The following is a 27,683-nucleotide window of genomic DNA, read 5'->3' on the forward strand; positions in this document are numbered from 1 at the left end:
TCGATTTGTGTTAATTTGTTAACATGTAAGGACATATGGAGTAAAACCAGTAAAATCTCGCATAGTAATGAAGGTTTGGCAAAATTTCCTTAAGAAATTAAATTTTGACAAAATTTCCTATAGAGATAACATTTTGACAAGATTTCCCATGAAAATGAAAGTTAACAAAATTTCAGAGAGAAATGAAATTAAGGAAAAATTTCGAACATGAAAATAAAATGTTGACAAAATTTCCTATGGGTATGAAATTTTGACAAAACTTCCTACACAAATGAATTCTTAACAAAGTTGCTTAAAATACTTACATGTTGGCAAAAAACTTTTGTGTTTTTAGTTTAAACATGTATACTTACCTGTCCCTCCTTTAATTCAGATTTGCATAAAATTCAAGGATTTTTGGTAATTATTTTTCCTTAATTTTCCTTATAACAACATTTACACACACACACTCATACAGAAATAATCCCTGGCCATTTTTATTATCCAAGATATGTTCACACTGATTTCCTGCATTTCATTGTCCTAGATGTGTTTGCACTGATTTCCGTTTTCCCTTGGCTTAATTTTGTCGTCTCCATTTCTCGCTTCTTCTTCTTCATCTGTACAAAATTGCATTTGAAGATAACGCCATTGTGGCTTTCACATGCCTTTCACTTTTTCGAGCTGCTTGCATTGACCTCACTGGTCCCTTAGATGTGGCAATAACAATTTCAGAGAGCCCGCGACAATAATGCAAATTCCCGCAAATGCAAATGAAGCCGTATAATCGCCGGTCAGATCATTGAGGATACCACCAGCGGTTGTGCCAATAAAAACGCCCATTCCCATGGCCAAAGCAGTCAGGCCAAAGGCATTCGTTAATTTATCCAAACCCAAGGAACGAACATAGATAATAGCACGCAGAGTGGAATAAAAAGCTGCAAGCATGGCAAGAGGCAATAAGAACAACATAAAGGGGGCTAAAAGCAATTGCTGGCACAAACCAAAAGAGGCAGGTGAAGCAAATAGACTAAACCATTAAATAATGATATGAGTAGCAGCAAGAATGCCGTTGCTCACAAAAAAAAAAAAAACAAAGTGGTGTGCATACCCAACGGGAAAAGGTGGCGACTTCGAGGCTTGTTATCATTCCTCGTTTTGATCCGCGAGGCCTGGTCACAGAACTCCATGTTTAAATATTTTTAACATTAAGTGACGTAGCCAGGTTAGTACTTGCCTTTCACTATAAATAGATGGCTCTCAAAAGGACAGAATTAGTGCTTAAAAACATTAGAAGTTCATCAAACACTCGAATGTGTCTCATTTATTTCATAGGATTATTCCAGAGGAACCAATAAAGATGGTAGAGGCTTCATTTGTCAAACTTTTAGAAGTTGCAAGGTAGTCCTTTTGAAAGCTTCATTTAAAAGGCATACGGTCATTCTATTAGAAGGACTTGAAGAGTTGTTATATGGACTGATTCAAGCAGGCCTTAGTACTTTTCCCACTGGGTAGTTAAAGTATGCATGTTTATGAGAGCCCGTGGCTTTATGTGCATTATGAAATGGTTATATACAGGTATGTTGTTATTGAAAGATTTTTCATTGAATTTTTTTTTTTAAGTTTCTTCTGCAACTAAAGCCGAGACAATAAAAATAATAGCTAAAAGTTTTTTCTTTAAAAAAAATTGTCAACATTTAATTTTACTACAAAAACTTCAATTCTTCAGAAAGTCCTATTAGAATTCGAAGCCGATTACTGGCTTAGGATTCGGACCATAATTGAATTGAATGTTGGCGACTATAGTGGAAGTTATTGTGTAAAATTTCAGCCAATACGAATAAGAATTGCTGTCTTTAATGGGCTCAAGAATTAAAATAGGGCGATCGGTTTATATGGGAGCTGTATCAGGCTAAAGACCGATTCAGACCATAGCCGATGTACAAAATTTAGCCAAATCGGATAATAATTATGCCCTCTAGACGCTCAAGAAATCAAGATCCAAAATCGGTTCATATGGCAGCTATATCAGGTTATGAGCCGATTTAAACCGTATATGGCACAGTTGTTGGAAGTTATAACAAAATAAGTCATACAAAATTTCAGCCTAATCAGATAAGAATTGCGCCCTCTAAAGGCCCAAGAAGTCAAGATTCAAGATAGGTTTAAATGGAAGCTTTATCAGGTTATAGACCGATGTAAACAATATTTAGCACAGTTGATGGAAGTCATAACAAGACACGTCAGGCAAAATTTCAGCCTATTCGGATAAGAATTGCGACCGATTCAGACCATATTTGACACGTATGTTCATGGGAGCAGCCGATGTACAAAATCGTGCCAATCGATGTGCCAAATCGGATAATAATTGCGCCCTCTAGTGGCTCAGATTCCAGATCGGTTTATATGGAAGCTATATTAGGGTATGGAACAATTTAGACCATACTTTTCACAGTTGTTGGAAGTCATCGAAACATGCCATGCAAAATTTCAGCCAAATTAGATAAGAATTGTGCCCCCTAGTGGCTCAAGAAGTCAAGATCCAAGATCGGTTTATATGGCAGCTATATCAAAACATTGACCAATATGGCCCATTTAAATCCCAATCGTCCTACACTATTAAGAAGTATTTTTGCAAGATTTTAAGCGGCTAGCTTCATTCCTTTGAAAGTTAGCGTGCTTTCGACGGAGAGACAGACGGATAGACATTGCTAGATCGACTTAAAATGTCATGACGATCAGGAATAAATATACTTTATGAGGTCTTAGACGAATATTTCAGAGAGTCACAAACAGAATGACGAAATTAGTATACCCATTGGATGGGTGTAGGGTTTAAAAATGAATTTGTGTTTTTGTTTGTCGGTTTGTACGGACTCAAAAACGACTGAACCAATCTTCTTCAAATTTTCACGGATGGTGATGGTCCCGTTATGAAAATAGGGAACTACATTTTTGATATCTGAAGAGAGGCCGGACCCTTCCCCTTATTTTCAGGAACGCCAGATCTCGGAGATGGGTGGTGCGATTTAGGAAAATTTTTGTGTGCTCTCTTTTAGTAACCTAAAAATAAAATTGACATCCAAATTTTGGATGAGGTACCCAGGGGGGCCGCCCCACCACAAAACCCACCAAATATATATATAACCAATCCAAACAATATGGGACTGAAATGAAAGGTATCTAAGATTAGAAAACGTATCTGATATCCAATTGTTGGACCAAGTTTTTAAGGGACCATTCCTATCCTCAAAACACCCCTAAATCGGACGTATTTGCCGATCATGGCAATATTGGACTCAACTAAAATAAATTTCCAGGCGTCCACCCCTTCCCCAAAACAACCCCCAAATGGATTTATTAGCTGACCATGGCAATATGGGGCTTAAATAAAAGGTTTTTGAGAGTATAATACGAATCCGATATCCAAATGTGGGGCCAAGTGTTTGGGGGCCACCCCATCCCCTAAACCAGAATTGCTATGCTATTAGAGATATGTTTGCCGACTATGGAAATATGGGGCTCACATGAAAGAACCAAGAATCTAATATGGGACGAACTGTTTAGGGGATATCCCACCCTCATAACAACCCCCAAATTGGACGTGCGTGCTCTCCATGACAATGTAGGTCTTAAAGAGAGTAGAGCTCGATATTGATACCCCCAACCGGACATATTTGCTGACTTTTACAATAAGGGGTTTAAATAAAAGATATTTGAGATTGGAAAACGAATTTTAAATCAAATTTTGAGGCCAATGGTAATATGGGGCTCATATAAAATGTGTTTGAGAATAAAGCATGATGCAAAAATATTTTCAGGGCTAAGAGTTTGGGGGCCACACTACTCCCCAAAACACCCCAAAATCGGCCATATTTATCGACCATGTCAATATTGGGCTGACATGAAAGCTATTGGGGAGTAAAGCACGAAATTGATACCCACTTTCAGAACCAATTTTTAGGGAGTCTACCCCTTCCCCAAAACAACCTGCAAACAGCAGTTATTTACTGACCATCGCAATATGGGGCTCAAATAAAGGTATTTGGGAGTAGAATACGAATCTGATATCCAATTGTGGCATCATGTTTTTGGGCCACCACCCCTTTCTCAAAACAATGCCCAAAGATTCAAAATTTTAGGCCATGTGTTTGGGGAATGCCTCATGCCATAAACTCTCCTGAAACGAATGGCAATATGGGGTTTAAAGAAGTATTTGAGAGAAGAGCATTAAGCTGATATTTTCTTTCCTTAAATCGGACATTATGAGAATATTGGGCTCAAATAAAGTCTTTTAAGAATGAAGTACATCTAACATCCAAACTTAAATGACTCTAAACCCTCCGAGCGAATTCGTAGACCAAAAATGAACATATGGGATTCAGATAAAGGCAAGTCAAGCAACATATTGGGTTGCCCAAAAAGTAATTGCAGATTTTTCATATAGTCGCCGTTGACAAATTTTTTCACAGCTTGTGACTCTGTAATTGCATTCTTTCTTCTGTCAGTTATCAGCTGTGGCTTTTAGCTTGCTTTAGAAAAAAAGTGTAAAAAAAGTATATTTGATTAAAGTTCATTCTAAGTTTTATTAAAAATGCATTTACTTTCTTTTAAAAAATCCGCAATTACTTTTTGGGCAACCCAATACATATACCAATTTCGTAGCATGGTATTTCACTAAAAGCTCTTTTATTGTCGAAAATAAATATTCAAAAAATAATTTTGTTCCATATAAAGTAAAAGAAGGAGCATCGGAGTGGGCCCGGTTCAGCTAGTAGAGGTTCAAAGCTGAGGTCTGGGCGCAGACACCATGCATAACTATCAGATATGGAGTCTATCCCTTAGTGATAAGAAAGCTGTTTCGAGGTGGAGTTAAGTCACGAGATACCACAAGGTGAGTTTTTATCAACCACGTTGATACCAGTGGAACCCCCCATATGGCAAGTTACGGTTCGTATAGTATGTGTCATTTTTTATTTCCTGGGAATAGGAAATTTTAGCCAAAATTTAATTTTTCAAAAGAAATTTTGTAACAGTATAGGAGTTTTTTTCTAAACTCCATATCTTTAATAAATTTAGTCACAGTTTCTTTTTAAAGAAAATATTTTCAAAACTTTATTTTATAGGAAATTGATTGAAAATTTAATTTCCATAAGTTTTTTTTTTCTAAAGAGAATTATTTAAAAAATTCACTACAACTGAGACATTTTTACAAAATTTCATTTCTACTGGAAGTTTCTTCAAAATTTTGTCAAAATTGCACTTCTATAGGATATTTCGTAAAATTTTTATTTTTATGGGAAATTTTGTCAAAATGTGAGTACTTGTAAGCCTCCCGGCATTCGATTCAAATTTGATTCAGATCGGAAGATATTTAAGTATAGCCGCCATGTAGACCGATTTCGCGATTAAGGATCTGAATCCCAAAAAAGCTTTATTTATCACCCGATATCGTTGAAATTTTAAATAGTGAGTTATTTTAAGCCTCCCGACAACCGATCCAAATTTAATCCAAATCAGTTTAAATAGTTAAAGCTATCATATGAACCGATCTTCTAATGTAGGGTCTTAATCCCATAGAGAGCGGATTTATTACATGACTTCGCTGAAACTGTTACGTGTATATGAGTTCTCGGTCTGGATCGGAATAAAATATGATCCAGACCAGCTCCTATTTAGATACAACCATGGATATGGCAGTGAAGTTATAATTAAATAGGATGATTAATATATCCATGGTGTTGGGTATCTAAAGTTCGGCACGGCAATTTTAATTATACCCACCACCGAAGGATAGGGGTATATTCATTTTGTCATTCCGTTTGCAACATATAGAAATATCCATTTCCAACCCTATGAAGTACATATATTCTTGATCAGCGTAAAAAATCTAAGACGATCTAGACATGTCCGTCTGTCTGTTGAAATCATGCTACAGTCTTTAAAAATAAAGATATTGAGCTGAAACTTTGCTCAGATTCTTTTTTTGTCCATAAGCAGGTTAAGTTCGAAGATGGGATATATTGGACTATATCTTCATATAGCCCCCATATAGACCGATCCATCGATTTAGGGTCTTAGGCCCATAAAAGCCACATTTATTATCCGATTTTGCTGAAATTTGTGACAGTGAGTTGTGATAGGCCCTTCAACATCATCCATTAATTTCCCAGATCGGTTTAGATTTTGATACAGCTGCCATATAGACCGATCCTCCGATTTCGGGTCTTAGGCTCATAAAAGCCACAAGTATTATCCGATTTTGCCGAAATTTGAGACAGTGAGTTGCGTTAGGCACATCGGCATCCTTCGTCAATTTGGCCCAGATCGGTCCAGATTTGAATATAGCTGCCATATAGACCGATACGCCGATTTAGGGTCTTAGGCCCATAAAAACCACATTTATTATCCGATTTTGCTGAAATTTGGGACAGTGACTTGCGTTAGGCACTTTGACATCCTTCATCAATTTGGCTTAGATCGTTTCAGATTTGGATATAGCTGCCATATAGACCGATTTCCCGGTTTTGGGTTTTGGCGCCACAATAGGCGCATTTATTGTCCGATTTTGCCGAAATTTAAGACAGTGAGTTGCGTGAGGCTCTTCGACGTCGTTCTTCAATTTGGCCCAGATCGGTACAGATTTGAATATAGCTGCCATATAGACCGATCTCTTGGTTTTAAGTTTTTGGGCCATAATAGGCGCATTTTTTGTCCGATTTTGCCGAAATTTGAGACAGTGAGTTGCGTTAGGCACTTCGACATCCTTTGTCAGTTTGGCCCATATCGGTACAGATTTGAATATAGCAGCCATATAAGATTTAAGATTTTGGGTCCATATTGGGTTCATTTATTGTCCGATTCTGCCGAGATTTGGGACAGTTCGTTGTGTTAGGCTTTTCGACATTCGTGTCGAATCGGTTTATTTACAATTATAGCTTCTAAAAAGACCAATATCTTCTTATACACAATTGAACAATGACTTGTACCGATTAGTATTTGGTCCAAATCGGAACATATTTCGATATAACTGCTATGGGACATAAGGTATGCAATTTACACCGGATTTTGATAAAAGGTGGTTTACATATATAACCCAGGTGGTGGGTATCCAAATTTCGGCCCGGCCGAATTTAACGCCTTTTTACTTGTTAAAAATTAGGTTAATGTGAAGTGCTTTTAAAAGGAGGAATGGCACCTTAAAAATTTCGACTAATATATATGGATATCAAATTTTTATGTCAAATTCGTAATCTACTCCCACATACCTTTCATTTGAGTCCCTATAGCCAGGGTCGGCTAATATGGCCATTTGGGTGTATTTGGGGGTGGGGCGACCTCCCATTACTTGGACATAATTTTTTATGCCATATGTGTAATCTAATGCCGAATACTTTTCATGTGAGTCCCATATTGACATGAAAGTCTAATATATCTGTTTAGAGGAGTTTTTGGGGTTGAGGCGGCCACTGGGTACATGGACCAAAATTTGAATGCGATATTCGTTTTCTAGTCACCAATACCTGCTATTTGATAACCTATTGCGCCCATCGGTCCACTTTTGGTTTTGATTGGCATTTTTTTTTTTTTTTTGGTAAGAGGGAGGGTCAATGGGTACACAATCTGTCAAAATTTTACAAGTACGGTCCAAATCGGAGTATAACCAGATATAGATATGGTGGTGGATTCCCAAGGTTCAGCATTATGGTGGCAATGAGTTATTGGGTTGCCCAAAAAGTAATTGCGGATTGTTTAAAAGAAATTAAATGCATTTTTAATAAAACTTAGAATGAACTTTAATCAAATATACTTTTTTTACACTTTTTTCTAAAGCAAGCTAAAAGTAACAGCTGATAACTGACAGAAGAAAGAATGCAATTACAGAGTCACAAGCTGTGAAAAAATTTGTCAACGCCGACTATCTGAAAAATCCGCAATTACTTTTTGGGCAACCCAATATATAGACATCGAAACTGTTTTTTGATCTGTTCTTGATCGTCTCGACGTTCTGAGTTGATCTAGCCATGTCCGTCCGTCTGTCGAAATTATGATGGCAGTCGAACGCGTAAATCTAGCCGCTTGAAATTTTGCCCAGATACTCAATAGAGATTTAGATAATGATGTAGGTCGTTGGGGATGGCAAATGGGCCATATTGGTTCAGATTTGGATATAGCCCCCATATCGATTTGACTTCTTGAACCCTTAGGAGCCTAAATTTTAATCCGGTTTGGCTGAACTTTAGAACAATGACTTGTTTAATGACTTCCAGCATCCATTCAAGGTATGATTCGAATCGGTCGATAGACAGATATAACCTCCACATAAAACGATCCCCGGATTTGGCTTTTTGAGCCCTTAGAAGCCTCAATTTTTATCAGGTTTGGCTGAAATTCGGAACAAAGACTTGAGTTTTTACTTTCAACATCCATGCCCAGTACGATCTTAGTCGGTCTATAAACTGATATAGCCCCCACATGAACATATCCCCCGGGTTCAACTTCTTCATCCCCTAGAAACGTCAATTTCCATCCGATTAGACTCAAATTCCGAACAAAGACTTATGTGATGACTTGAGCCCTTAGAAGCCTCAATTTTTATCAGGTTTGGCTGAAATTCGGAACAAAGACTTGAGTTTTGACTTTCAACATCCATGCCAAGTATGATCTAAATGAGTCTATAAATAGATATAGCCCCCATATAAACCGATTCTCATATTCAATTCGTTAGCTCTTTGAAGCCTGAATTTTCACCTGATTCGGTTGAAATTTGACCCTAAGATCTACCTTATGACTTAAAACATCAGTGCCAAGTTTTATCCGAATTGGTCAATATGGTGGTATAGGTCCAGATAGGTACAGATATACCGATATGACATCTTGAGACCATTTAAACCATAATCAATTCCCAATTTGTTCCCAAACAAGTATCACGAGGATATTAGTCATTATATTTTGGTGGATTCATGTCGTAAATCTAGTGGAGGCGAATGGTGAAATAAACATTCCACTTTAAGTTTTCGTCGGTCGTTTGCTCGTAAATAAACATAAAGGAGAATATAATTAAAATTGTATTCGTTTGCATAGTCTCATACATTTGTGGCAACATCGAAAGCATGAAAGATGTGCAACAGCAAGAGCACCAATTCCAATGCCAACACCATCATCAACAGGGATATGCATGATGCTTACCCAACAACATGCCAATAAACAAACAACCAGCATAAACAACATGACCATGCCACAGAATGCCACAGCAAAACGACGAAAGCGGCTGAAGTAACATGAAGCAGCATAATTAATACTGTTTGCCTGTTGGTCATTCGATGAATGGTAAAAATGACGATGATGATGATGACGATGCTGTTGTCGGAGAGGTTGCGGTAGGTGATGATGGCGATGAGGGTATTCTAGCCATTTCGGCAGCGATGGTGTTGTAAACTTGGTGGATGGATTTTTCAAGGAATATGTTACAGGATAAGCGACACATTAATGGTACAAAAACAATTCCTAAGACCTTAAATTAGGGGCAACAAGTAAGAGCGTGCTAAGTTCGGCCGGGCCGAATCTTATATACCCTCCACCATGGATCGCATCTGTCTAGTTCTTTTCCTGGTATCTCTTATTAGGCAAAAAAGATGAAAGAAACGATTTGCTCTGCTTTTAGAGCGATATCAAGATATGGTCCGGTTCGCACCACAATTAAATTATATGTTGGGGACCTGTGTATGCTACTGCTACTTGGAATGAGGTCCAAGTAGCAGTGGTCTGACTAAAGAACAAGAATGCAGCAGGAGCCGACGGATTACCCGCTGAACTATTTAAAACCGGAGGCGACACGCTGATAAGGCGTATGCATCAGCTTATCTGCGCAATCTGCCTAGAAGAACGCATACCCGATGATTGGAACCTTAGCATACTATGTCCCGTACACAAGAAAGGAGACAAGACGGAATGTGCCATCGCATACAAGATACTCTCGAGGGCAGGGTGTGAAAGATTAAAACCTAAAGTCAATGAGATAATTGTGCCCTATCAATGCAGCTTTAAACCTGGTAAATCCACCCTGGACCAGATATTTACACTGCGCCAAATCCTGGAAAAGACCCGAGAAGGACAAATCAACACCTACCATCACTTTGTTGACTACAAAGCCGTCTTCGATACTCCTTTACGTTCAAAGATATTTGAAGCCATGTTTGAGTTTGGTATCCCTGCAAAATTAATAAGACTCTGCAGGATGACACTAGCTGATACGCGTTCCTCAGTAAGAATAGGAAAGAATCTCTCCGAACCATTTAATACCAAACGAGGTTTCAGACAAGGAGACAGCCTATCGTGTGATCTCTTTAATATCCTGCTGGAGAAGATTATACGAAATGCAGATGTGAATAGATATGGCACACTAATCACAAGAGAACACATGCTACTCGCCTATGCTGACGACATCGACATCATAGGTCGGTCACCGGAAGTAGTAACTGCTGCCTTTGAAAGAATCGAAAGAGAGTCAGTGAAAATGGGTCTGGCCGTAAACGGGTCTGGCAACTCCCAACAAGCCTTGCACAACCGAGCAGATAAAGAAAATGGGGAAAGTTCGGAACCACAACTTTGAGACAGTCTGTAACTTTATCTTCCTCGGCACCGCCGTAACCGAAACGAATGACAGCAGTTCTGAGATTAAGCGAAGAACAATACTGGCAAACAGATGCTACTTTGGACTAAGTAAGCTGTTTAGAAACAAGGCCACCTATCGACAGACAAAGACTACACTATACAAGACACTGAAACTACCCGTGTTGTTATATGGTTCTGAACTTACTTGTGAAAGCAGATGAGGCAGTACTTGGAGTATTTGATAGAAAGATACTTCGTAAAATATATGGACCAGTTTGCGTTAATGGAGAATATAGGCGACGTATGAACCACGAGCTGTATGACGACGATAGCATAGTAACATGCCTGACCTGCGTTGGCTAGGTCATGTTATCAGAATGGATGAAGATGCTCCAGCAAAGCAGTCTTTTGAAAACAAACACGGTGGCACACGCAAAACCGGGATGACCAAAAGCTCGATAGAAAGATTAAGTGGTGGGAGACACCTCGAAACTTGGTGTCAAAAATTTTAGAATGAGCGCAGAAGATCGAGGCGCTTAGAGCGCTATTCTACGTTCGGCTAGTGGTACAAATATTCTGCCATAGATAATTAAAGTAAGTAACACCGGTGTAAAATGTCAGCTAATTCGAATAAGAATTGAGCCCTTTGGGGGCTCAAGATATAAGCTATAGCAAGCTATAGACCGACTCAGACCATAATTGGCACATATTTTGAAGGTCAAGAGAGAAGTCATTGTGCAAAATTTCAGCCCAATCGGATAAGAATTGCGCCCTCTAGAGGCTCAAAAAGTCAAGATCCCAGATCGGTTTATAAGCCAGCTATATCAGGTTATCAACCAATTAAAACCATATTTGGCACAACTATTGGAAGTCATAACAAAACACTTTTTGCAAAATGTCAGCCCAATCGGATAAGAATTGCGCTCTCTAGAGGCTCAAGAAGTCAAGATCCCACATCGGTTTATATGGCAGCTATATCAGGTTATGAGCCAATTAACACAACTGTTGGAAGTCATAACAAAACACTTCATGCAAAATTTCAGCCAAATCGGATAAGAATTGCGCCCTCTAGATGTTCAAGAATCAAGATCCCAGATCGGTTTACAAGCCAGCTATATCAGGTTATGAACCAATTGCAACCATATTTGGCACAACTGTTGGAAGTCATAAAAAAAAACACCTCATGCAAAATTTCAGCCCAATAGGATAATAATTGCGCCCTCTTGTGGCTCAAGAAGTCAAGACCCCAGATCGGTTTATATGGCAGCTATATCAGGTTATGAACCGATTTGAACCATACTTGTCACTGTTGTTGGATGTCATAATAAAAGACTTCGTGCCAAATTTCATTTCAATCGGATAAGAATTGCGCCCTCTAGAGACTCAAGAAGTCAAGAAGTCAAGACCCAAGATCGGTTTATGTGGCAGCTATATCTGGTTATGAACAAATTTAAACCATATTTGGCACAATTGTTGGAAGTCATAACAAAACACTTCTTGCTAAATTTCAGCCCAATCGGGTAAGAATTGCGCCCTCTAGAGGCTGAAATAGTCAAGACACAAGATCGGTTTATAGGGCAGCTATATCAAAACATAGACCAATATGGCCCATTTACAGTCCCAACTGACCTACACTAATTAGAAGTATTTGTGCAAAATTTCAAGCGGCTAGCTTTGCTCCTTCGAAAGTTAGCGTGCTTTCGACATACAGACGGACGGACGGATAGGCGGACGGACATGCGGACGGACGGACACGTCTAGATCGACTTAAAATGTCATGACGATCAAGAATATATATACAGTATGGGGTCTCAGACGCATATTTCGAGGAGTTACAAACAGAATGACGAAACTAGTATACCGCCATCCTATGGTAGAGGTTATAAAAATGAAGTTGATGACATCAATAAAGCTACAGTTAGGAATACAGATCGGCACACAGTGTTGCACCATTGTTCGGAAAGTACTAGGGAAACTACGGGAAAATTGCTATTTGAGTTCGATTTCCGACTATAACCACTATAACCTAAACTTCCCATCTAACAGAAGCTACCATGACGCATAGGTTTGTAACTCCGCATATTACCCAAGAATTCGAATTCAGAGGAGAACATCAGACGAGATTATAAGGCCTTCAGCCATGTGAAGATTCTCTGTTATAGTATCGCTCAGCGGCACACTATTAGAGCCCTTTATTTGACATAAGAAAAGTCTATTCGCTATTCCTTATTGGAATGTAGGTGGGAAATTTTACTCTTTTACCATCTTCTGTCCCATTGACTTCTACTGATTTATGTGCCCCAATCTCCTTTTCCCCACCGATAACTCTTTTCTTTCTACCTTTAAATTGAATGGATGTACGAGACATGGAGACTCATAAAAATGGACTTGATGAGTTCGTGATAAATGTATGCAAACATAAAGTTTGTAAATGAGAGCTATATGAGTGAGTCTATGTGTGTGTGTGTGTGAATATGTATCGCACAACAAGACTTCGCCATACATGTATGTTGGTGCATACAAAATATTGTATGTCGTTCTCTCTTTTATGTGTGTGTGTTTTTTTTTTGCCCTGGTTGTGCGTGCATAAGTGGCAGAAGATTGAGTTGCAATGCAAGGACATGAGATGAGCCACTCTAAAACCATACTCATAACTTGCCCAAAAACTTACCTGGGGCTATGCCATAACAGATGGCATACAGAAACTGGAACCATACCACATCGTGGCCATAGAAGGCACTCGCCAAAACGGCTACTCCCCCGAATACCATGCCGCCTCCACATATGAATGTTGTATGCTCACGAAATTTGTATGCCACAAAACCTGATGCAATGCGAAAGGCAAAATTCGAGAAGCCAATGGAGGGTGAAATTAGCTTTGCAAAACTCGGCTCAATTTGTACACGCACTTAGTATACATAGACATCGTGAAGAGTGAGATTGGGAGAGCCACAGAGAGGCAGAGGTAGACAGGTGACCAGCAAACAGTTCAACATTGCCATAGAAAACAATAACGGAAAAAAGAAAATCGTTAGGCAAGAGAGAGAGAGAGAGAGAGAGATGTTATACTGCGAAAAGTAAGATAATGTAACAGACACAGCTTGGCTAGAATAAATACCAGAGTAAATGACATCAGCAAATGTAATACAAGAGCAAACTGGCAAAGGTGTAGGTGTAGATGCAAATGTAGATTTAAATGCAAATAGAGATGTAAATGACAAAGGCCTCATGATATGTCAAAAGCTTTGTGTTGGGTGTCGCTTTTCCCACAGGCCGTTGTTATCTTATTGGCTATAATTACAGTCTTTAATTAATGGCCTTAGCAGAGGTTGCATTATGGAAAATGGCGGCGATGTAATGCAATTCATAAATGGTGTTAATCGCGTCTCCAAGAGAACTCTTGATAATCAAAAGACCCATGGGAAATGTTTAACGCACTGACATGCTATTGGAGAAGTAAGGACTGTTATAAAAGTGCAAAATTTAAGGATAGATGAAAGAAAGTAGTGACGCTGAATAATGAAACGATCGCTGGATGGTTTGGTGGAAGAGCAACCGTAAGTTCAAACTGGAAGGAAGTTACGAAGTGTTATCAAGGTCCAACATATATAAGTCTAAACGAGAATTAACAGCTATATAATATGTTTACACCGAACACCTAATGAAAGATTGCAAATTTGAAACTGGGGCAAACTTCTCACAAATCAATAAGTGCTGCCCGATTCAATTTTAAGCTCAATGATAAGGACCCCCTTTTTGTGTTAAGCTACTTGATATGTTCGGGTCTCCGACATCCTTCAACAATTTGGCCCAGATCGGACCAGATTTGAATATAGCTGCCATATAGGCCCATCTCTCAATTTAAGGTCTTGGGCCCATTAAAGGCGCAATTATTGTCCGATTTTGCCTAAATTTGGGACAGTTAGTTGTATTAGATACTTCGATATCCTTCTTCAATTTGGCCAAAATCGGTCCAGATTTGGATATAGCTGCCATATGGACCGTTCCCCCCATTTCAGGACTTGGACCCATAAAGGGCACACTTATTTTATTTTGCCTAAATTTGGGACGGAGAGTTGTGTTAGGATCTTCGACATTCTTCTTTAATTTGGCACAGATCGGTCCAGATTTGGATTAAGCTGTCATATAGGGATTTGGTTTATTGTCCAATGTCGCCGAAATTTGGTACAGTGAGTTATGTTAGGGACTTCGACATCCGTCTTCAATTTAGCCTAGATCGGTCCAGATTTAGATGTAGCTGCCATATAGACCGGTCTCTTGATTTAAGGTTTTGTGCTCATAAAAGGCACATTTTTTGTCCGATTTCGTCGAAATTTGTGACAGTAAGTTCTGTTAGGCTCTTCGATATCCTTATCGTATATGGTTCAGATCGGTCTATATTTGGATCTAGCTACCAAAAAACGAATATTTAGTTCTACAAAATTGAACAATAACTAATGTCCATGCCGAATTTGGTCCATAAATTTGGGGGCATAAATTATGCATTTATTGACCGGATTATGACGAGAGGTGGTTTACATATACACCCGAGATCGGCCCGGCCGACCTTATCGCCTTTTTATACCCTCTACCATAGGATTGGGGTATACTAATTTCGTCATTCTGTTCGTAACTACTCGAAATATTCGACTAAGACCCCATAAAGTATATGTTCCTGTTCGTCATGACATTTTACGTCGATTTTGCCATGTCCGTCCGTCCGTCCATCCGACGGTCCGTCTGTCTGTCAAAGGCACGCTTACTTCCAAAGGAGTAAAGCTATCTGCTTGAAATTTTGCACAAATACTTCTTTTTTGTGTAGGTCAGTTGGGATTGTAAATGGGCTATATCGGTCCATGTTTTGATATAGCTGCCATATAATCTTGGGTCTTGACTTCTTGAGCCACTAGAGGGCACAATTTTTATCCGATTTGGCTGCAATTTTGCATGAGGTGTTTTATTGTGACTTCCCATAACTGTGCTGAGTGTGGTAGAAATCGGTTCATAACCTGATATAGCTGCCATATAAACCGATCTTGGGTCTTGAATTTTTGAGCCACTAGAGGGCTCAATTTTTATCCGATTTGACTGCAATTTTGCATGAGGTGTTTTATTATGAAATCAGTCCATAACCTGATATAGCTGCCATATAAACCGATCTCGGGTCTTGACTTCTTGAACCTCCAGAGGGCGTAATTATTATCCGATTTGGCTGAAATTTAGTACAACACCTTCCAATGTCTTCAACTTACGAGTCAAATATGGTCCTAATCGGTTCATAGCCTGATATAGCTCCCATATAAACCGATCTCTCTATATTACTTCTTGAGACCCCAAATGGCACAATTCTTGCTCGAATTGGCTGAAACTTTACACAATGACTTCTACTATGGTCTCCAACATTCAGTTCAGACTGGACATAGCTCCAATATTGACATAGCTCCAATATTATAGCAATTATTTTCTTGTATTGTTTGTTTTCCGGCCGGCCCGAACCTTATGTACCCTCCACCATGGATCGCATTTGTCGAGTTGTTTTACCGGAATCTCTTTTAGGCCAAAAAAGGTTAAAGAAATTAATTGCAATGCTAGTAGGGCTATATCAAGTTATGGTCCATGGTTCGGACCATAATCGAATAGAATGTTGGAAACCATTGCAGAAGTCATTGTTGTTGTTGTTTTACCAGTGTGTTGTACACTGAGGCGGCAGCCTTTGCCGATGAAGAACTCCATCGGGTCAATCCGGTACGTACAACCGGCTGCCATGGGATTGATTGTTGTTGTAGTAGCAGTTTGTTGTGTTCTCTCTTTCGTCTTCTTGATTCTGTTGAGTGTCAAGATCCAGGATCTCTGCGACTAGGTTAGGTTGGAAAGAGGGTGCAGATAGTCATCCGAAACATCCCACCATGGACATACACCTAAGCCAGTAATCGGCTGGTTGTGCGCTCTTAAAACTATAAAGTAACCTCTAAAAAGAAAATTTTAAGTTTGGAATTTCGTGCTATTCACAAAATCCTTAATTATTTCCAATACAACTCTGCGACAAGATGGGGTGCGTCCATTGGGATCTACGTCTGAGTAGGGTGGGTCTGGCTGGGCAATTAAACAGGTGACGTGTATCGTGTGGTCCGTGGTCACAATCGGAACATACATCTTGTACGTCGGCATCAATCCTTGCTCTGTAGGAGCTGAGGCGGCTGCATCTGCCGGAATGTAATTGAGCCAGAACTACTCTGGTTTGCCGGGGGAGGCCAATTCTTCAGGTGCAAATGGAGGACGGTCGTTCTCCAAGAACAGTATTCGCCTGACCATAATTAAATTGAATGTTAGAGACCATAGTAGAAGTCTTTGTGTAAAAATTCAGCCAAATCGGATAATAATTGCTTCCTTTAAGGGCTCAAGAAGTAAAATATGGAGACCATATTTGACACGTATGTTAAAGGTCGTGGGAGAAACCGTTGTGCAGCCCAATCGGATAGGAATTACGCCCTCCAGAAGCTCAAGAAGTCAAGACCCTAGATCGGTTTATATAGCAGCTATATCAAAACATTGACCGATATGGTCCACTTACAATCCTAACCTACCTACACTGTGAAAAATTTCATGCAATTAGCTTTGCTCCTTCGAAAGTTAGCATAGTTTGGATAGACAGACGGACGGACATGGCTAGATCGACTTAAAATATCACGAAGATCAATAATATATAAACTTTATGGGGTCTTAGACGAATATTTCGAGGATTAACATACCCCGGAGTCGACTCCGGAGTTGGAGTCGGAATCGATGAATCTTCCCGGTGTCGGAGTCGAGGAATCTTCTCGGAGTCGAGTCAAAATCGCTTGTCTCCGCAGCCCTGGTTAGAATGACCTGCTCTTCTTTACAATTTACTCTACTACCGCTGTAAGTCTCATAGCAGAGGGAGCCATTGCCTAATACCTAATCTGTAGGTCTAAAGGTTGCCTTCGTAGGCGTGATCTGAGGTAATCTTTTATGTTTTCCTTGATTTTGTTCTTCGCTTCCAAAAACTCACCTGTGGAGTATACAAATGGTATATTAAAACCCATGGGAAACAGAAATGCCGAAGCCAAGAGCACACGAAACTCCATAAGGGCCAACAAACGAAAATCAAATAACATATTGAAGGCATTTCGTATTTTTGGATGTATGAGATTTTTAGGTCGCAGAAAAGCCAATAGGGGAAAGCGATGAGTTTGCTGCAATTCTTTGTAGGACTTTCGATGATCTGCTATGGAGCGAGGAAGTGTCATAGTGGATAATCTGTTGATGATTCGCTTTGAATTGATTTTCTCATCTATGTCATCCAAGGAGATGGTATGTACCTCCGTGGGACCGAAGATAATAGATTTGCGAGGTCCAGGGGTTGTAGTAGTAGAAGCACTGACACCAGCATCAATATCATGGGAACCCTGTCTGGGACCCATGTAGAAGAGGTCTTGTCGTTCCATGAGATCCTGATGTATGACATAGTGTTGAGCTTCTTGGGCTGGGGCTTGCCATGGGCGTTGTAAGAAACTTTGAAGGCAGGGGCAACAGGATTTTAGGCATGTTGCAAAACACCCTTTATGTTGTGGTAGTGTGGGCGCTAAATCTTCCATTTTTTCTAAAGATAAGAAATTTTAAACATAAAATTTTATGTAAAATTTTAGGGAATTTATTTCTTATGACTCACCCATTATATTTTGAAAATTTTCCCCCATGTCATAGATATCCTCATTGTGTTTCAACGAATAACGTGAGTAACGTGAATATCGTATCATATCGGTTATTGAATCATAAGAATCCGAATCGCTGTCATCCCAATTTGCCTGAGATATTTTCATCTTATGACTTGATTAAATTTGCTAGAATTTTCGGCTTACCTCCTTCATTCTACCCACTTTGGTTGGAGCCATCTCCACAAAAGTCAAAACCATTAGAAATACCAACAGCAAGAATGCCACATGCAAACGCATTAGGTTACGCCAACCCCAAGAGACCACCAGCACATTGTTCATATAGGCAAACATCATAATGCCAGCACCTGCCCCAGAACAAGACAGGCCATTGGCAATGGGACGATATTTTTCAAAATAGTAGCCAATAATAAGTTGAGATGATACCCAGATCATACTCAGGCTAGGACCTCCTAAGCAAGGATAGCAAAGCGGATTAAGTGATTGAATGTAGCAGAACTGAATAGCAAACCTAAAATGCTGTAGAAAATTATCATCATGGGAAGGTTGATGCTGAAAGTGGCCACCGTTAACAAGGTTATGGATAAGAGACATCCAGCCAAAGCCACGGGACGAAAACCAAATTTATTGATAAAGGCACTGGATAAAGTTCCAGACAGGAAATAAAAGCCTACAAATGAAGCAGGTAACAAGTTACAGTTCGCCCGGGCCAAATCTTGGATACTCACCACCGTGGACTTTGCAAAAATTTACCTGAAACCTGCTATGGTCTTAAGAAGTCATATCAGGGTAACGGTTTTTTATGAACTCTTTAACTATATTGGAAGCCACCGTAGAGCAGAGGTTAGCATGTCCGTCTATGACACTGAACGCCTGGATATAAATCCTGGCGAGAACATCAGACAAATTCAGCGGTGGTTATCCCCTTCTAATGCTGACATTTGATAAAATAGTATAGCAGCCATATAAAAGCTTCTCTCCAAAGAGGTGTCGCACTGCGACTCGCCTTTCAGACTGGTCTATAAAAAGGAGACCCCTTATCATTGAGTTTTTACTTGGATCGGTACTCATTGCTTTGTGAGATGTTTCCCCTGTTCCTTAATGGAATGTTTGTGGGCATATTAGCATATCTAGGGTTGCCCAAAAAGTAATTGCGGATTTTTTAAAAGAAAGTAAATGCATTTTTAATAAAACTTAGAATGAACTTTAATCATATATACTTTTTTTACACTTTTTTTCTAAAGCAAGCTAAAAGTAACAGCTGATAACTGACAGAGGAAAGAATGCAATTACAGAGTCACAAGTTGTAAAAAAAATTTGTTACCGCCGACTATATGAAAAATCCGCAATTACTTTTTGGGCAACCCATTACTATGAGCAGCAAAGAAATAGTAAAAACGGACCCCCCCACATTGAAGACCCACGCTAACGAAAAAAGGACCATGATTTGCGGATCTGCGTAATATCCGCACTCTTTATAGAGAAGGTGCAGTATACGCGCTGGCGGATGTATTAGAGAAGTACAAGGCAGATGTTACCGCCTTACAGGAAGTGCGATGGACTGGGAATGGCATCACTACAACACCAAACGGTGACCAACTATGCTATAGCTGCCATAACACGAGGCATGAATTTGGCTGTGGATTTGTGGTTAGTCGGAGACTTAGACAACTTGCCTCCAGCTTTAATCCGGTGGATGAGAAGCTAGCCACAATCCACATAAAGGCCAAATTCTTCCACATCAGCCTTATTTGTGCCCATGAACCGAAGGAAGACAAGGAAGAGCAGACCAAGGATATTTTCTACGAGCTCCTAGAGAGAGAGAATATGACCGCTGCCTCGCCCCCTGATATTAAAATCGTTCTGGGAGATTTTAATGCGAAGATATGGAAGAAAGACATTTTTGTTCCAATAATCGGAAAGTTAAGCCTCCACGAGACAACGTCCAGTAATGGGTTGAGGCTGAGACCCGACGGAAGACAAGGAAGAGCAGACCAAGGATATTTTCTACGAACTCCTAGAGAGCGAGAATATGACCGCTGCCCCGCCCCCTGATATTAAAATCGTTCTGGGAGATTTTAATGCGAAGATATGGAAGAAAGACATCTTTGGTCCAATAATCGGAAAGTTTAGCCTCCACGAGACAACGTCCAGTAATGGGTTGAGGCTGAGAGATTTCGCCGCGGCAAAAAACATGGTAGTTAGTAGCACCAGATTTAAACATAAAAATATTCACATGGTTGTCACCCGATCAAAACACTAGGAACCTCGTTTTGATCACGTTTTGATAGATGGAAGGCATTCATCCAGCGTGTTAGACGTACGATCGATCTGTGGAGCGAATATAGATTCGGATCATTACCTTGTTGCAGCAAAGGTTCGCACCCGTTTGGCGAGGAAAGTACGATCTGACACTGCACGCAAGCTGGACATTGAAAAGCTGCAAACACAACAAATGACAGCGGCATACTGCACTCGACTGACACAACGGCTGGATGAAACCACTCCTTGATACAATGGCGCAGTGGCAAACTATTGCCCACTCCATGGAAAATGCAGCGAAATCCGTACTTGGATACAGGAAGTCTCCTCCCAGATAAGGGGCCTCCTTTTTATAGTCGAGTCCGATCGAGGTGCCGCAGTGCGACACCTCTTTGGAGAGAAGTTTTACATGGCATAGTACCTCACAAATGTTGCTAGCAAAAAACCACCGCAGAAAATTTTTCTGATGGTCTCGTCAGGATTCAAGTGCAGGCGTTCAAGTACATCTGCGTTAAGGTGTCCTCGGATTAATATGGCATGGGGCGGATTAACATCTGCTTTTCAACATAACCTAACCAACCTCTCTGTGTCGAATTTCAACAAAACCGGGCAATAAGTTTACCTTTTAAGGGCTCAAGGCCCTAAATCGGGCCATCAGTCTACTTGCCATCTATAGGCAAATATGATCCGATCTGGCCCGTTAAAAAACTTAACCAGCCTATGAAAAAATAGGGGTTTGGCTAAATTTCAACTCAATATCTAGATATCTAAGGGCTGTAGCGTGATTAGACGTGACAGACAGACACACATACAGCATGAAATCGTCTTAGAATCTGAAATATATACACGATGATCACAAATATTTATACATACCTTGTAGGGTCGGAAATCGATATTTCGATGTGTTGCAAATGGAACGACAAAACTAATATACCCCCGTCCGTCGGTGGTGGGTATGATAAGTATTTTTATCCTAATACTCCCACGACTTACCCACTTGCATGGATGCCACCAAGACCACTTTTGAGCCAGGCACGCCAAACTCTTGAGCTATGTAAGGTAGTATGACGCCAATGCCAAAGATAATGCCATCCACCACAATTTGACAGCAAAAGGATATAAACATAATGAACCAACCATAGCCACCATCAGGAGGTATGATCATATAAACCTTTAAAATAAATAGGAAAAGCTTAGACAAAGGATAATAAAATAAAACAAGTAAAAGCGTGCTAAGTTCGGCCGGGCCGAATCTTATATACCCTCCACCATGGATCGCATATGTCGAGTTCTTTTCCCGGCATCTCTTCTTAGGCAAAAAAAGGATATAAGAAAAGATTTGCTCTGCTATTAGAGCGATATCAAGATATGGTCCGGTTTGGACCACAATTAAATTATATGTTGGAGACCTGTGTAAAATGTCAGCCAATTCGAATAAGAATTGCGCCCTTTGTGGGCTCAAGAAGTAAAATAGAGAGATCGATTTATATGGGAGCTATATCAGGCTATAAACCGATTCAGACCATAATAAACACGTATGTTAATGGTCATGAGAGAATCCGTCGTACAAAATTTCAGGCAAATCGGATAATAATTGCGACCTCTAGAGGCTCAAGAAGTCAAGATCCCAGATCGGTTTATATGACAGCTATATCAGGTTATGAACCGATTTGGACCATACTTGGCACAGTTGTTGGATATCATAACAAAACACGTCGTGCAAAAATACATTCTGATCGGATAAGAATTGCGCACTCTAGAGGCTCAAGAAGTCAAGACCCAAGATCGGTTTATATGGCAGCTATATCAGGTTATAGACCGATTTGAACCATACTTATCACAGTTGTTGGATGTTATAACAAAACACGTCGTGCAAAATTTCATCCCAATCGGATAAGAATTGCGCACTCTAGAGGCTCAAGAAGTCAAGACCCAAGATCGGTTTATATGACAGCTATATCAGGTTATGAACCGATTTAAACCATACTTGGCACAGTTGTTGGATATCATAACAAAACACGTCGTGCAAAAATACATTCTGATCGGATAAGAATTGCGCACTCTAGAGGCTCAAGAAGTCAAGACCCAAGATCGGTTTATATGGCAGCTATATCAGGTTATAGACCGATTTGAACCATACTTATCACAGTTGTTGGATGTTATAACAAAACACGTCGTGCAAAATTTCATCCCAATCGGATAAGAATTGCGCACTCTAGAGGCTCAAGAAGTCAAGACCCATGATCGGTTTATATGACAGCTATATCAGGTTATGAACCGATTTAAACCATACTTGGCACAGTTGTTGGATATCGTAACAAAACACGTCGTGCAAAAATACATTCTGATCGGATAAGAATTGCGCACTCTAGAGGCTCAAGAAGTCAAGACCCAAGATCGGTTTATATGGCAGCTATATCAGGTTATGGACCGATTTGAACCATACTTGGCACAGTTGTTGGATATCATAACAAAACACGTCGTGCAAAATTTCATTCCAATCGGATAAGAATTGCGCACTCTAGAGGCTCAAGAAGTCAAGACCCAAGATCGGTTTATATGGCAGCTATATCAGGTTATGGACCGATTTGAACCATACTTATCACAGTTGTTGGATGTTATAACAAAACACGTCGTGCAAAATTTCATCCCAATCGGATAAGAATTGCGCACTCTAGAGGCTCAAGAAGTCAAGACCCAAGATCGGTTTATATGGCAGCTATATCAAAACATGGACCGATATGGCCCATTTACAATACCAACCGACCTACACTAATAAGAAGTATTTGTGCAAAATTTCAAGCGGCTAGCTTTACTCCTTCGGAAGTTAGCGTGCTTTCGACAGACAGACGGACGGACGGACGGACGGACGGACGGACGGACGGACGGACGGACGGACGGACGGACGGACGGACGGACGGACGGACGGACGGACGGACGGACGGACGGACGGACGGACGGACAGACGGACGGACATGGCTAGATCGACATAAAATTTCACGACGATCAAGAATATATATACTTTATGGGGTCTCAGACGAATATTTCGAGTAGTTACAAACAGAATGACGAAATTAGTATACCCCCCATCTTATGGTGGAGGGTATAAAAAAGCCAAGTAAAAGCATGCTAAGTTCGGCCTTGCCTAATCTTGGAAACCCTCCCCCATGGATTCTGCTGAAAATTTGGTTGAATGGCATGATTTTATTCTACATACCAAACTTCTGTCGAACCAGCAAAAGTTAAAAATTCTAGGAACCGAACACTATGTGCAAAATTTCAGTCAAATCGGAAAGGAATTGCGCCCTCTAGTGGCTCAAGAAAGCAAGATCCAAGATCGGTTTATATGGCAGCTATAACAGGTTATGGACCGATTTGAACCATACTCAGCATAGTTGTTGGAAGTCATAACACAACGCTATGGGCAAAGTTTCAGCCAAATCGGATGAAAATCGAAGCTTCTAGGGGATCCAGAAGTCAAATCGGAAGATCGGTTTATATGAGAGCTATATCAGGTTATTGACCGATACGGACCGTACTTTGCAGTTTTGAAAATCGTAACACGATGCCACATGCGAAATTTCAGCCAAATCGGAAAACAAATGCAGCTTCCAGGGGCTTATGATGTCAAATCGGAAGATATGTTTATATGGGAGCTATATCTAACTCTGAACCGATATGGCCCATTTCCAATTCCCAACCACCTTTATCAATCAATTCCATGGCAGCCGGTTGTACGCACCGGATTGACCCGATGGAATCCCCAACGGCAAGGGCTGCCACTTCAGTGTATGTGTTCGTCTATTTTCGTCATGGGAGAGGCACATCCCGGAGTGCCTTCTCCGCACGCTTCTGGTCCGTGCCGGACTATCTGACCCAGACGAGCGTGATGGGATTCGTGCTATGGACCCCAATGACAAGAGAATGAGCGAGCTGTGCGAAGACTTAAATACTTAACTACCAGTGCGAAGACTTAACTACATGCTGTCTAAGCAATACCTTTTAGGCCGTTATCACAGAGACCATCCAAATCACCATCTTGTGGATGGATATCCACCGCCCAGAAGCCTTAAGGTAGATCTACATGATCTAGAGCGTGAGGTTTAGCGCAACAAGAGAGAACCTCTATATCAAGCAGGTCTAGACAACATTCATGCAGACACGGTAGCAGATGCGGTAAATGGCTACCGGGTGAATGTAGTCCTTGAAGAAGGTTCGAATCACATTGCACCTGAAGAAATTGACCTCCCCCGGCAAACCAGAGTAGTTCTGGCTCAATTACGTTCCGGCAGATGCAGCCGCCTCAACTCCTACAGAGCAAGGATTGATGCCGACGTGCAAGATGTATGTCCCGATTGTAACCAGGGACCGCACGATACACGTCACCTGTTTAACTGCCCGGCCAGACCCACTCGACTCAGACCCAGATCTCTGTGGACGCACCCTAATCTTAGTCGCAGAGTTCCTGGGTCTTGACACTCTGATTCTGTTGAGTGTCAAGACCTGAGCAGACGAATGATAGAACACAATAAACTGCTACAACAACAACAACAACCTTTATCAGAATTAAGTGTCTGTGCACAATTTTAAGCAGCTAGCTTTATGCGTTCGACCAGTATCGTGATTTCGACAGATGGACGGACATGGCTAGATCGAATCAGTATGCCGAGACGATCAAGAATATTTATACATTATGGGGTCCTAGATCAATATTTCGAGGTGTTACAAACGGAATGACTATATTAGTACACCCCCATCCTATGGTAGTGGGTATAGCAAGTCAAAGCGTGCTAAGTTAGTCCGGGCGGAATCTTATATACCCTCCACCATGGATCGGATTTGTCAAGTTCTTTGCCCAGTATCCCTTTATGGGCCAACAAAGGATAATGGATAAAAATTGCCATGCTATTGGGGACCATAATTGGTTTGGATATTGGAGACCAGAGTAGAAGTCATTGCGCAAAATTTTAGCAAAATGGGATAAGAATTGCCTCGTAAAAGGGCTCATGAAGTTATGTCGGAAGATCGGTTTATATGGAAGCTATATCAGGTTATAGACCGATTCAGACCATATTTGGCACGTATGTTGAAGGTCATTGTACAAAATTTCAGCCAAATCGGATAAGAATTGCGTCCCCCCAAAATTTCGCGACAATCGAGCAACAAATACGACCTGCACTTTGATTACAAGAATATATGGACTCACAGACAGACATGGCTAAATCGAATCAGAAAGTGATTCTGAATCGATCGGTATACTTATCAATGGGTCTAGCTCTTCTCCATCTTAGCGTTGCAAACAAACGCACAAATCTATAATACCCTGTACAACAGTGGTGGTGCAGGGTATAAAAATCTCGTAAAAAAATTTCTTCTAAATCAGAAAAGAATTCCGCCGTCTAGAGGCTCCAGAAGTCAAGATCCAAGAATGGTTTATATGTCAGCTATACCAGGTTATAGATTGATTCTGACCATAACCAACACTGATGTTGGAAGTCGAAATAAAACGCAAAATGCAAAATTTCAACCAAATCGGCTAAGCATTGCGCCCTCTAGAAGCTCAAGAAGTCAAATTGGGAGATCGATTTATATGGTGCATCTATATCAAGTTGCTGAACCGGTTTGGACCATACTTAGCAAATAAAGTTATAACAAAACATCTCTCTCAAAATTTCTGCAAAATCGGAAAGGAATTCCGCTGTCTAGAGGCTCCAGAAGTCAAGATCTAAGATTGGTTTATATGTCAGCTATACCAGGTTATGGATTGATTCAGACCATAACTAACACTGATGTTGGTAATCGAAATAAAACGTAAAGTGCAAAATTTCAACCAAATGGAATAAGGATAGCGCCATCTAGTGATTCAAGAAGTCAAAACGGGAGATCGATTTATTGGACAGTTATGTCAAAACACGGATCGATATGGCCCATTTACAATCCCATTTCACCTACACTAGAAAAAAGTATTTTTGCAAAATTTCAAGCGGCTAGCTTTGTCCTTTAAACAATTAGCGTGTTTTCGAAAGACGGAAGGACGAACATGACACAAATCGATTTAGAATGTCAAGAGGATCAAGCATATATGAACTTGGGTCTCAGATCAATATTTCACTGTTTTACAAATGGAATGACGAAATTATTATATCCCCATCCTATGGTGGAGGGTATGAGAAGATTGAATTAACTTACAAAGACATTTCCCTTTTGTAGATTAGAAATGGCTAGATCATCTTCCTCGTCATAGCCTTGAAATTTAGGGCTATATTGGGACTTGCTGTGGCCCAAGGTAAAACGTTTATCTTTCCTGTCATCGATACTATCGACTCTGCTGACAAACTGCGACTTGCTGGATTTCAAAGCAAATTGGGGTTGCAATTTAATGACTTGCTCACTGGAGCTCGTTGAAGGCAGATTTTTAAAGCTGTCTAAGGATTCTTAAAAATGAACAAATATTTATCCACTATATTTCTCATACAAACAAAGCAAACCCACCTCTTTTATCTTGAATTTCTTGCTTCAACGTTGGGGTAAAGGATACGGTCAGACTGTTAACCATTGGAAAATCGGTTTCGGTAGCAGCATCAGCAACACGAAAAGAGCGATGCCTTCCAAATCTTTCAAGGTTTCTTAGAGTTTCTTTACTTTCATTTGATATTTCCGAAGTTATAATTGTTAAATCTGTAACATCTCCTTGGGAAGTTTCTGTAGCTGCATCCTTTTTGCTGTTTGAGATGAATTCTTTCAATGAAATATGGATAATACAAAGGACTAAAGCAAATAAATTACCCTGGTGTAAAAGAGTCCCCCATTATGTTGAAAAGTGAAATTGAATTGAAATATTTTCTTAATTATTTTAAATGACAACAAAAAAATAATTTTTTAACTGTCACTCCAAATGGTTATGTAATTAGATAACATATTGCAAGAAATAATTATACCCTACCCCATACTCTAGAACAGGATATTATAACTTAGTGTCTTGGCTTGATGATTATGAATAAATTTAAAATGAATTAAATGAAATTTGTTTGTAAAGCCCAGCAGTAGAAGAGATAGACCCATAGATAAGTATACCGATCGACTCAGAACAATTTTTATACCCTACACCACTACTGTGGTACAGGGTATTATAAC

At 40.1% G+C, this 27,683-nt stretch overlaps 1 protein-coding gene across 3 annotated transcripts; it reads right to left on the reverse strand.

Moving 5' to 3' along the window:
• Positions 1-452: 452 nt before the first annotated feature.
• LOC106091772 (uncharacterized) lies at positions 453-27,421 on the reverse strand. 3 transcript variants are annotated; one of them, XM_059369639.1, is made up of 10 exons: positions 27,336-27,421; positions 27,042-27,271; positions 26,739-26,974; positions 21,543-21,720; positions 18,799-18,957; positions 18,474-18,739; positions 18,284-18,419; positions 17,624-18,214; positions 13,265-13,501; positions 453-917 (listed from the first exon to the last, which is right to left on the reverse strand). In XM_059369639.1, exons 1-10 carry the CDS (start codon positions 27,356-27,358, stop codon positions 679-681), a joined length of 2,295 nt encoding a protein of 764 aa, XP_059225622.1. In that variant the 5' UTR covers positions 27,359-27,421; the 3' UTR covers positions 453-678. The 3 variants fall into 3 exon arrangements, with proteins under 3 accessions (XP_059225622.1, XP_013113884.2, XP_059225623.1); XM_013258430.2 differs by having other exon boundaries at positions 26,739-26,983; XM_059369640.1 differs by lacking the exon at positions 13,265-13,501 and having other exon boundaries at positions 26,739-26,983.
• Positions 27,422-27,683: the final 262 nt, after the last annotated feature.

Source organism: Stomoxys calcitrans, chromosome 5 (assembly GCF_963082655.1).
Source record: "Stomoxys calcitrans chromosome 5, idStoCalc2.1, whole genome shotgun sequence".
Taxonomy (NCBI): domain Eukaryota; kingdom Metazoa; phylum Arthropoda; class Insecta; order Diptera; family Muscidae; genus Stomoxys; species Stomoxys calcitrans.